The sequence below is a fragment of the Laetiporus sulphureus genome (genome assembly GCF_001632365.1).
Source record: "Laetiporus sulphureus 93-53 unplaced genomic scaffold LAESUscaffold_57, whole genome shotgun sequence".
Taxonomy (NCBI): Eukaryota; Fungi; Basidiomycota; class Agaricomycetes; order Polyporales; family Laetiporaceae; genus Laetiporus; species Laetiporus sulphureus.
In genome coordinates, this window is record NW_024468566.1 from 105,197 (window position 1) to 118,084 (window position 12,888).

At 38.0% G+C, this 12,888-nt stretch overlaps 2 protein-coding genes across 2 annotated transcripts; both read right to left on the reverse strand.

The window, feature by feature from the left end:
• Nucleotides 1–6,977: 6,977 nt before the first annotated feature.
• Nucleotides 6,978–7,244, reverse strand: LAESUDRAFT_663522 (uncharacterized protein; the record flags this gene model as incomplete). Its single annotated transcript, XM_040905065.1, has 1 exon — nt 6,978–7,244. One exon carries the CDS (start codon nt 7,242–7,244, stop codon nt 6,978–6,980), a length of 267 nt encoding a protein of 88 aa, XP_040759397.1.
• Nucleotides 7,245–7,645: 401 nt separating this feature from the next.
• LAESUDRAFT_610103 (uncharacterized protein) lies at nt 7,646–8,140 on the reverse strand (the record flags this gene model as incomplete). The annotated part of the gene is made up of 2 exons (XM_040903154.1): nt 7,646–7,786; nt 7,808–8,140. Coding segments are annotated over 2 exons (474 nt in total), but the record flags the coding sequence as incomplete, so codon positions are not given.
• Nucleotides 8,141–12,888: the final 4,748 nt, after the last annotated feature.

Here is a 12,888-nt window from a genome sequence, read left to right on the forward strand (position 1 = left end):
ATAGTCACAATATTTTCATCATCTTTGATCAAAAAAGAAGTAAAAAAAGATTTTAAAACTTTTCATCATAGTTTTGTCTGAAAGATTGTCAAATGATTAAAGAAATGATTATTAATATTTCATCCAATCTTTGTTCAATCTTTTTATCATCTTTCAGAATAAAAGATGTTAAAATTATTTTAAATACTTTTATCACAAATTGATAGTGAAGATGCTTAAAAGATTTAAACTTTTTCTTCAATATTTTCATTATCTTTCACCTCAACTTATTGATCACTTCACCCAGTGAGGTGATAGAACAATGAGCACAGGCTCTTCACGCCACTGCCTCCCCCTGTTTACATGCAGAAAGCTAAGATTTGAGTGCTATTACTATGCTAGTATTAAGGTCTCAAAGTTAGTACTATAGAAGTACTGTAGTAAGCTGATACTAGTATGTGCAGGTTGGTAATCAGATTGTAGTATGCTAGCACTAAGCCAGTGCAAAGTTAGTATTAAGATCTGAATACTAATACTATGCTAATACTAAGCTAGTGCTATGCATTGAACATTGTGGACATGCATAATGTGTGTGCTGCTAGATTCATAAGGACTGCCTCGTTACCTCTAGACCGATACCATGTTATCAACAAACTCATGCTCAAGGCTGGCAACAAGTTTTCATTGTTCACATTTACTATTTGACAAAACCACAGTCAAGGAAGTGTCATCATTCATCTTTTTAGTGGCAGCATTGTTGCTCTCTTAGCAGGTCAATGTCACTGCATGAGAGATGCATTGGCATGTAAGCAACCATAAAGATGTGCATACTTATGGCAAGGAGAGTGAAAGTCATTACAGAAGTTGAGTGTGCAATTTCTGTGTAGCACATATCATTGCGTATAGCTATAGATGTGTGAAGATATGGTGAGTTGAGGCATCCAGACCATACAAAGGCCACTCCATCAAGATACAGATCTGGGAGGTCAGTGTCACTGCATAAGGGATGCATTGGCATGCATGAGTTGTCACAAACTGTAACATTCCACATTATTTTATTGCTCACTTCGTGGTCATGTAACTATTCACATGTCCACTCACGTGTATATCCTAAAGCACTCATATCACGTGCTAGACCTCGCGCACATTATCACGTGCACACGTCAGATGACAGGTACTAACTATTCTGCCTAATAGATAAGGCAGCATATCCGAAGACTCAAGATCCGGTCGCTTATCCTCCAATAGGATAAGCTCCTACAACCCGTGAGGCATGGAGCTCCACTACATGGAAAGACAGTCCTGTAGTTAGAAGTAGTTATAGTCAGGTGGCATGGCCACATGACCTTATAGCTGCATGGCAAGGTCTCATGATAACATCGTACGACTTCGTAGATTAATGCTATTGGCTTATATCAAAGATAAGCTCGCAGGTAGCACCGAGCTTTCACCTATCTAGAATGTGTGCTGAGTCACCGTTCACATGGACTCACTGTAGGTGTGTCCATGGTCTCGGTAGACAGTGTATCAGGGGTCTGACCCTGCTTGTATATATACTGGGGTTGTCTGGGTCTACACCCCTAGACTTATCTACCTTCATCAATACTCAATACACTTGACTGCTGCTGCGACTTCTCCTATAAGTCCAGTACACCTCTTATAGTCTGCGATCTCGGTCACTTCATCTTATTCAATATAAGCAAGTAAGACTTCAGACTTCGCCTGATATTGGGTCTTCGTGACATGAGTCATGGAGGAACTGGTCCATTGAGGCATCCAGACCATACAACGGCCACCCCATCAAGATAGGAACCTTGGACATAGCATCTTTTGAGCCTGTAGCAGATCAATGTCACTGCATGAGAAATGCATTGGCATGCAAGCAACCATGAGGATGGGAATACTTATAGTGAGGAGGATGAAAGTTATTATGATAGTTGAATAAGTATACCTCCATTGAGAATGATGCTTCTCTTTCCTCCTCAGTGAGAGGCCAAACTGTGGCCCATTTAAATGTTTTCTGCATTTAGACAGGGAGAGGCAGTGAGGTTATCAGCTTTTGCTCATTGGCTGATCACCTTGGAATATGAACAGTCAGTGATCTCGAAGGTCCAGGTGTAGCATTTCTATCACTTATCACTTTCGGGGGAGTGATTGATGCATGCTGCATTGATAATGAAGGAGTTAATCAATTGAATCAAAGTCAGAGGAGAAAAATCAGTGCCAATTATAGATGATGGTGCTGGAGTTGGGTCATGCAGAAACTTATTCATTGGATTGACAATAACATGTAAGTCAAAATCATTTATAAAGTCTCCTGCATCATGAGTTTATGATCAACATGAACATGTTATTGGCCTAGAGGTAACAAGCATGATCAGTTGAGGCATAAAGATCATACAACGGTCACCCCATCAAGGTAGGGATCTGGGACATAGCATCTTTGAGGCTGTGCATACTTATGGCAAGGAGAGTGAAAGTTATGACAGAAGTTGAGTGTGCAGTTTCTGTGTAGCACATACCATCACTTACAGCTATGGATGTGTGAAAATGTGGTGAGTTCAGGTATCCAGACCATACAAAGGCCACCCCATCAAGATACGGATCTGAGAGGTCAGTGTTACTGCATGAGGGATGCATTGGCATGCATGGGTCATGGAGGAACTGGTCCATTGAGGCATCCAGATCATACAACGGTATGTCCAGATTGATATTAAGGTTTAAAGGTCAGTAGTATGCTAGCATTAAGCTAGTACTAAGTTAGTATTAAGATCTGAATGCTAACATCATGCTAGTACTAAGCTAGTACTATACATTGAACATTGTGAGCATGGATAATATATGTGCTGCTAGATTGATAAGGACTGCCTGATTATCTCTAGGTCAATAACATGTTTATGTTGATAATAAACTCAGAATGCTGCTGCTGACATTGAAAGGCTCACACATGCCATTAAATTGTTAAATGGTTGTTTCAATGCAGCATGCATCAATCACTCCCTTATGATCATGCTGAGCATGAATCTCATAGGCAGCTCACCAATAAGGATAGAAGATGAGAGAAGGTAAACGTACTATATCTGATACTATATTACTGCTTCTGTGATACTTCACAGAACTTGTGGCTATGCTTAACATTAGTTTCACTGGTGCTGACATTGAAAACCTCACACATGCCATTAAATCATTAAATGGTTCATGAGTAAGTAATCAAGTGAGCTTGAAATGGTATGATGCATAATGCATATACTAATATGCAAAGCAGACTGTGTGCTGCTAGATTCATAAGGACTGCCTGATCTAGTCCTCCATATGGTCAAGCACCATGTGTACTTAAAGTTGTCAAAAATGTGTTGAGCACATATGACTGATGAGTAGAGAATTGAGATAGCCTTTCTTTCACTTGTATGTGTGTGCTGTAAAAGGCAGCCTCATTGTCAATGCCAGCTGCAATGAAGGCATTGCGAAGATGGCACAAGTAATATACTTGCATGTCTGAAAAGGTAATAAAGATGATTGCAGTCATGATAGCATGAGAATGATGATAAAAGGTGTTGAAGCTTTTTAAAAATTTTTTGTTGTCGAAGATAATTATAATCATGGTTATATGAGAGTGATGATACAGACTTGCTGTTGTAAAATAATTTAAATAAACTAATCATAAAAAGTAAAAAAGTCATTAAAAAGATTTAACAGCAGATTTTAACAATTCTTATCATTACTTTATGTGAATTGTTTTACCAATCTTGAAACTTTTTATCTTCACTTTTCAACAGCAAGTTTTTACCATTGCTCTTATACAATCATGAGTACATAACCATTTTTAATAACAGTGATTGTAACAATTTTAACAATCTTTATCATCACTTTATTTGAATTATCATTATAATACTGAAAATGGTTTATGTTTATGTTTTCAACAGTAAATTTTTATCATTAGTATTATACAACTATGACTATATAATTATCTTTATAATCACTTTATTTGAATTAACTTTATATTTGAATTATTTTTCCAATCTTCAAAACCTTTTATCCTAACTTTTTTAATAGCAAATGTTTACCGTCACAGTTGTTCAACCATTATTATAATTACCTTCAACAACAGAAAAGTCTTAAAAGAACTTCAACACTTTGTATCATCACTCACTCATTACCATAATCATCATGTTGAAGACAATGATCTGCTGACAATATCATTTATATCTTCTGAACTTTTAGCCTCTCAATCTGAATAGAGCACAAAATGACTGCAGAGTAGTACAGTTAAGGATATGTAAGCTAAGATGACTGAGAGCTTATGGGTAGACCAGAACAATGATCTCTGTGAGCTACCTGCAATCAATGGCTAAAGGTATCCAGCAGCTGAAAATGTTTCTCAAGCCTGTTCAAAAGCTTGCTGACCCTAAATGTCAATGCTGCCACTGAAAGATGAACGATGACACTTTCTTGGCTGTCATTTTTGCCAGACAGTAGATAAGGACAATGAAGATTTGTTAGCAGCCTCATGTATGAAAAAGGTGAAGTATGAGGCAGCAGCATTATGGCTTGACATTTTGGCCTAGGTCTTATTGTCAATCCAATAGACTAATTCCTCCATGATCCAACTCCAGCACCATCATCTATAATTGGCACTGATTTCTCATCTGACTTTGATTCAATTGATCCCTTCATTGTCGATGCAGCATGCATCGATCACTTCCTTAAAAGTGATGAGTGATAGAAATGCTACACCTGGGCCTTCAAGATCACTGACTATTCATATTGCAAGGTGATCAGCCAATGAGTAAAAGCTGGTAACTCCACTGCCTTCCCCTGTCTACATGCAGAAAACATTTAAATGGGCCACAGTTTGGCCTCTCACTGAGGAGGAAAGAGAAGCATCATTCTCAATGGAGATATACTTATTGAACTTCTATAATGACTTTCACTCTCCTCACTATAAGTATTCCCATCCTCATGGTTGCTTGCATGCCAATGCATTTCTCGTGCAGTGACATTGATCTGCTACAGGCTCAAAAGATGCTATGTCCCAGGTCCCTATCTTGATGGGGTGGCCGTTGTATGGTCTGAATGCCTCAATGGACTAGTTCCTCCATAACCCATGCATGCCAATGCATCCCTTATGCAGTGACACAGACTTCTCAGATTCTTATCACAAACTCAGGATGCAGGAGGTTCTATAGATGATTTTGGTCTAGGTCATATTGTCAAACCAATGGATCAGTGCCTCGATGACCCATTCATGCCAATGCATCTCTCATGCAGTGACACTGGCAAGCCACACAGTTAGATTCAGGGTCAACGAGGAAGCACCTGATCAGCCAGTCACTGGTTTATCCAGATCTCAAACTGTTGCTACATTGGAGGGGTCACCTCCAAAGAAGAGACAGGTCCTCAAGTTTGATGGTGTGGTTATTGCCAGGACAGAACTCACCATTGACCTGTCACAGCCTCAAAGATGCTATGTCCCAGGTCCCTATTTTGATCGGGTGGCTGTTGTATGGTCTGTATAGATACAAGGTGAGAGAAGATAACCATAACATATGTGACACTATGTTACTGCTTCTGTGATACTTTGTCCAACTTTTGGCTATGCTTAACACTAGTTTCACTGCTGCTGACATTGAAAACCTCACACATGCCATTGAATCATTAAATGGTTGTTCATGAGTTAGTAATCTAAAAATGGTTAAAGTTGTAAAAACAATTGTTGTTAAAGATTATTGTATAATAATGATTGTATTCAAGTGATGGTACAAAGTTGCTGTTAAGAAGAAGAAGGTAAAAAATGTTGAAGATTATAAAAATAACTCAAATAGAGCAATGATAAAAATTGTTATTATAAAGACAATTCAAATAAAGTGACAATCAAAATTGTTTTAGTTTTTTAAAATTTTCTGTGATCAAAGGTAATTATACTCATGATTGTATAAGAGTGAGAGTAAACACTTGCTATTGAAAAGTGAATGTATATAATTTTGATAATTGTAAAAATAATTCAAATAAAGTGATGATCAAAATTGTTTTAAAGTTATATAAAAAAACTGTTGTTAAAGATGATGATGTAATGATGGTTGTATAAAAGTGATGGTAAAAACTTGCTATTGAAAAAGTAAACATAAAAAGCTTTAACATTGTAAAAATAATTTGAATAAAGTGATGATTAGAATTGATATTGTAAGAATTATTTAAACAGAGTGATGATACAAATGGTTAAAGTTGTTAGAAAAACTGTTGTCGAAGATGATTATAGTAAAGGTTGCATGAGAGTGATGATAAAAGTATTGAAGTTTTTGTCATGGTCATATGAGAGTGATGGTGTAACTTGCTGTTGAAAAAGTGAAACATTGTGATTATTCATTCAATGATAATATAAGATGGATGCATGATTGTAGAAAATTTTAAATGCAGTGATAATAAAAGTTTCATATTGTCAATGATGATTATAGTCATGGTTGTGTGAGAGTGATGGTAAATAATTGCTTTTGAAAAAGTTAAGATAAAAAGTTTTAAAAGGTGCAAGTATTTTTTAAAGATAATACAATCATAGATGCATAATTATATAGCTTCTCAAATGAAGTGAAAATAAAATGGTTCAAGCTTTTCTTTTAGCTTTTGTTGAACTGTAATCATACTTGCATGTTTCTTTATCGAAGATGATTACAATCATAGTTACATGACAGTAACGATAAAAGTTGTAAGGTGTTTTGAAAATTATATGTTGTCAAAGGTGATTGTAACAGTCACATTAGTGATCATAAAAAATTATAAGGGCTTTTTTAATAATGTTTGTCAAAGATACTTACAACTACAGTTTGAGCAGTATACACATTGCTGGGGTGATTGACTCATGGTGCATAGATGTGTGCAAGAAAGTGATATGAGGTCAAATAGGTATTCAGATCAGGCAATAAAGATGAACAAATGAAAATTATATTACTAGTTGAGAAGGTCTTAGTAGTAAACTTCAGACCAGCACAATGAAGGTGAGACATTCAGAAAAGTTTAGTGTAGATTGCCACAGAGCTAACTCTGCCACGTGCTTTGCTGAGGAGAGTACGATGTGTCATCTTGAGAGGATCTTCTAATGTTGAAGTATTATCGGTGACAATTCCATCATTGTACCATGTCTGACCATTCATATCAATAATCCTTGCAGTGAAATGAAAGCCACCAAAACAAATAATACCACACAAGCGAAATCTTGTGCCTTCTTCACCGATGTACACTGTGGGATCTAGCTGAAGTTGCTTACCATTCATTATGAATGCCATGAAGTTTGGGGTATTGACAAAGACATACTTTCTCATCAGTCTTGTGTGGCAGGTTTGGCATGACAACTGAGTCTTTCTGAGAAAAAGAGCTTGCAGCCACTCTGATAGCTTTCTTTTTTTGAGGAACCTAACTTAGCAGAGGATTCTCTCCAGATGGGCAAACTGCAGTCCCATAGATAAATGAAAGTGTCTTCTGTATTCACATCGACATTGCAGTGGAGGCAGTGAAGATGGACGGTAACATTAGAGGATGAAGACTCGAACATAGCAGAACACAAACTGTAGATGTCCATGCCTTCTTTTTCTGTGGTGAGAAATGTTGCGGGGTGTGCGATCTGAAATTTTGCACGGATAGCATCTCTTGCATGTTTCATAGAATGTTTACTAGTGAGTACCTTTGTAAAGACATTAGTGAACTTGTGAAGAAAGTCATTCTGGTTTTTGACAGTATCATTCCATTGCTGTGGACAATCTGTGAACACCTTGAGCAGTATGGAGAAAAGGCTATCATATGCGCAACTGTAGTTGTTCTCATCTCATATAAAACTGACAGGGCTTGAGTATAATGAAAGGGGTGAAGCGGTTCTCATCTTTTTGTCATCGAGGCCTGTTTCATTGCTGACATGCATGTGCTTTTTCTTTTTTCTACCCTGGTTATTGCTAACAGTGAGCAAAGCTTTTGTTCCCTTAGCAGGCAGATACCTATACACGGGTTTAATTTCTTTCAGTTTATCCTGCACTAGTGAGGTTTTTTTTGCATCATCACTATGTCTAGTTGGTTTACTGACAATTTGCCAGGGACTGTCACACTCTGGGTCATTCAGTGGGTATGGGTCTTCGTTAGACCACTTAAGAGACTGGTGCATTATTTTGGGGATGTACTGGTAGCAGTTCTTCTTGGTGATAGAGTTGAGGCCACAGTAGTCAATGCAGAGGTGCAGCTCACTGGTCTTCTTGCAAATGAATAGGACAGGGGAGCCAGTGAAGGATGTTGAATGCTGAATGAACCCCTTGTGGAGGTTTGACTCGATGTAGTCAAACAGAACAACATGCTTGTCTTGCGAGAGGTGGTAGATGGGCTCAAAGGGTGGCATCGTGTCATCCTCAAGGTCGATCGATGTATCGCATGGTCGATGGAGCAGAAGCTGTTCAATGTTGACAGGAGAGAAGACAGTGGCATAGTCATGATATTTCTTGAAGATGGATGCGAGGAAGTCATCGAGGTCAGGAGGCTTAGGAGATGCAGAGGCTGCACAGAGATTCATGGATGTGATGGCATAACCATGAGAGCCAGTGGAATGATACCAAAGCATGGTGGCTTCATTGTTTTGAGCAATCTTGCAGAATTGCATCGAATTAATGAATGCGATGTTGAGTGAGGGATGTTCTGAGATTGTGGGAGTGGGCAAAGGTAATCCAGTTTGAGTAAAGCTAATGTCAGATGAGAGACAAGGCAAGAGAGGTGAGGTTATTGAAGCTGAGAGATATGATTCATCACATGAAGCCAGCATAGATGGTGCTGGGATGGGACACAAAGATGAGCTTGATGATAAGGAAGTGAGGGACATGTGGTGAAGATCAGAGCCTATGTCGACATGTGTGACAGGACAAGAGTGTGAGAACGAGACGAGAGAGGCAACATGGGCAAGACTGAGCCTTTTTTGCGTGTGAAGACATATTGTGAGGAGGTCATGCTGCAGCATGACAAAGCAAGGTGTTTGCACATTCAATCGATGGATGGGTTGTGATGCTGAAGCCAGTTGAGACCTAGAATAACAGGGTAGGGCACCGACACAATTTCTAAAAAAATGTGCTCGAAATGATTTTGCACAGACAGATACATCAGTACATCATGGATGATCAAGCCAGATGCAATAGGACATTCATCAATCATGATGATAGGTACAGGTACATTCTTGAGATACCATAGAAGAGAATGACAGTTAGCAAAATTATAAGAAATGCATGAACCCGTCACGCCACTGTCGATGAGCACGTACATGTGAACGGGTTTTTTATTAGGAAACTGAAGAGAAACAGAAATAAAAAAGTGGTCAGAAGAATTGAGGAAGGCATGAACATGGGTAGAAAGAGAAAAAATGAGAGGCAAACCAGCAGGCTTTGGGATTCACATGCCAGTTGTTGAACGAACATGTGATGGAGCCTCCAAGAAGGGTGTCTGAGTCGCTGTTGTATCTGGAGGCCCTGGGACTTGCGATGAACCTCTGGTTAGGCCTTTTCCAATGAGAAAGAAGCCTTGCAGTTCTTTTTGGTGCTATCTGACATGTTTGGGCACTCGCTAATGTGGTGCTTGCCCTGGCCACAGTAGAAACAGAGTCTGAGTTTGCAGTGACATTTCTTCTCAGTGTTGGTGAGTGGCCATGGCAGATGACATCTACCTCCATAGAGACAATGTCATTGTTCACAGATGACTGCACAGGAGCAGTCGATGAGAGCACAGGAGAAGGAGTGGCTCGAGGGGCCTCATGGTGATGTGGAATATGACAAGAGCTAGAGGAAGACTGAGCTAGCTTATGCTTAAGCTCGTGAGCATGCACTTTGTTATCAATCTTTGTGGTGAGTGCAATGTATGTGTCAAAAGTCTTCAGAAGCTCCAGGACTGTGGCAAGCATGTCCTTGATATGGTCTTTGAGACCCTCATAGAAGTAGGCAATCTGTGTGGCATTGTTGAGATCAATGTGCACCAGATACTCACAAAAATGAGCAGCATAATTGGTGACTGAGCCTATTTGCATGTGTGCCATGAGTTTGTGTAGATACTTGGCAAAAAGATCAGGGTCTTCAAAGTGGTTCTTGAACACATGGATGAAACCCTGAAAGTTATGCAGGACCTTCAGATTTGAAATTTTGATGAAATTGAACCAGGATGTTGGGTTGCCATCCTTGAGGGATGTACTAGCAAACATCACCTGGTCATAGTCATTCAGCAGCTAAGCGCACAAGAGATGGATGGTGGTCCATATCTCCTTGACCCACAGAATGACATTGTCCACTTTTCTATTAAACATGCAGGGATCATGGTAGTGTGTGGAGCCTGTGGGATAAGAAGATGTCAAGCATGAGGTCTCGAGATTGCTGAGCCAGTTGATGACTTGTGAGATTGCATCATGCAGCTGAGACTGGCCACAATAGAACATCTCTAAATGGTGACTGAGTGTGACATCATAGGTCTGTGATTGAGTCAGCTGAGTGGGCTAAGCAGTAGAGTTTCGAGACTGATCATCTTGAATACCAGTCATGAGATCCTGTAAATCGTCCATATAGATCAGTAGTATGTGCACTTTTACACCACGTAGGATAGAACAAAGGAAAAGTACGATGGAATAGGTGAGCCAGCAGGAAGGCGGGCTCATCGGAGCTTGTAGTGTAGTTTTTGAGTGGTCAAGTCAAACTGTAATGGGCAGGTCAGACGAGGGATGAGAGATGAGAGCAAGAGAACATGAGATAGGGATTCTAGAGTGAGTAGCTAGACAATGAGAGCTATGGGGCCCATGTACTGGAGTTGGCTCGATGAAGAGAAGTGAGCAAGGATGGTGAAGACAATTTTTATGTGTACAGAATTAACAAGTGCATATGTAATCATACCTAAATAGTCTATGAGCTAGCTAAACAAATCAATGATCATGGCACATTGTAACGCGCTGTTATACTTGACAACAGTGAGTGTATCTCTTTAGAACTTAGTCAATTTCAGATGCATTTTAACTGTTTGCACCTAAATTACACAATAATGTATTATTAGATGGCCATGGATCAACTCAAGTCATAAAAGTTGGATCTCATTTCCAATTATCAAGACAATGCCTATGCAGGAATGATGTTCAACTTTGATCGTCAGGTCATCACTGTACTGAAATACATAACAAAATAATGAACACTGTGGTTTAAACCACTTTGAAGCCATTGAATGCCTTGGTTTGAATCACTTTCAAGCCATTGCATACAAAGGTTTGAATGGCTGTGAAGCCATCTGCCCTTAAGGCATTAACCCTGGCAAATTCAGTGCTGTGATTGGCTCTGAATATTTGCACATATTTGGATTAGCTGTGTCATGCATGTTCAAAGTCCGATTCATATGCCTATTACAAAAGATAGCAAATCTGAATAAGAACAAAACATAACACAGTAATGAAGTTTTGAAGGAAAGGCCTCTCCTAACCTCAGGACAGGGGTGAAAAATAAAACCACTTTGTAATGGTCCACTCTTCCACGCATTGCTTAACTGTTTCATGGGTATCAAAAAATGTCACATAGATGCCCTAAGTGCCCAGTGTTGCACAAACTCTCCTTTGTATCTTAGAAATCGTAAATGTCTTACCACTTAGCTAACTCTGTGATGAACCTCTTTATCCTGTGAGTGTCACATAACCTGAACCAGCACTCATGGGGGTCCTTTTTTTTTTTTTCAAAAGTTTCAGCTGATTCTCCCTCATGCACTGGGTGAAACAATCAATAATTTATAATAATAGATAATAAAGATATTAAAGAAGATTTTCAGCATCTTTGCTGTCGATTCGTGAGAAAAGGATTCAAAATATTATCAACATCGTTTCTTGTTAAAGATGATTAAAAGGTTGAAAAAAGATTGAATGAGATATTAGCAATCATTTTTTTCAATTAGTTTATAATCTTTTAGACAAAGTTATAATAAAAAGTTTCAAAATCTTTTTTCATTCTTTTCTTATCAACAATCATGAATATATTGTGACCATGTCACATTATTATCATTCTATACTAAGCTAATATTAGAATATAAAGATTAATACTTAATATTAGGTTCAAATGTTAGTACTATCTCTTAGAGCCTTAGTACTAGCATAGTATTGATCTCTACATCTTAGCACTAGCTTAGTACTAGCATTTAGACCTTAGTATTAGCATAGTACTATCTTCAAACCTTAATACTAGCATAGTACTAGCATTTAAATCTTAGTATTAGCATACTGCTAACATTGAAATCTTAGTATTACTCTTCTGACCATAGTACTAGTATAGTGCTAACATATAAACCTGAGTATTAACTTCCACATCTTAGTACTAGCTTGATATATAAAAATAAGAGTGTGATATAGTCACAATATTATCATCATTATTGATCAAAAAAGAGCAAAAAAATATGTTGAAACCTTTTATCATAATTTTATGTGAAAGATTGTGAAATTATTGAAGAAATGATTACTGATATTACACCCAATCTTCTTTCAATCTTTTCATCATCTTTTTTGAAAGAAGATTGCATGAAATATTAATAATCATTTCTTTAATCATTTCACAAGCTTTCATATAAAACTATGACGAAAAGTTTTAAAATCCTTTTTTACTCTTTTTTGATCAAAGATGATAAAAATATTGTGACTATATCACACCCTTGTTTTCATATACTAAGCTAGTACTAAGATGTGGAGGTCAATACTCAGATTTATATGTTAACACTATACTGTTGCTATAGTGTGAAGAATAAGACTAAGATTCTAATGTTGGCAGTATGCTAATACTAAAATTTAAGTACTAGTACTATACTAGTACTAATGTCTGAAGGCTAGTACTACGCTAGTACTATGCTAGTACTAAGACCTGAAGGCTAGTATTATGCTAATATTAAGGTCTGGAG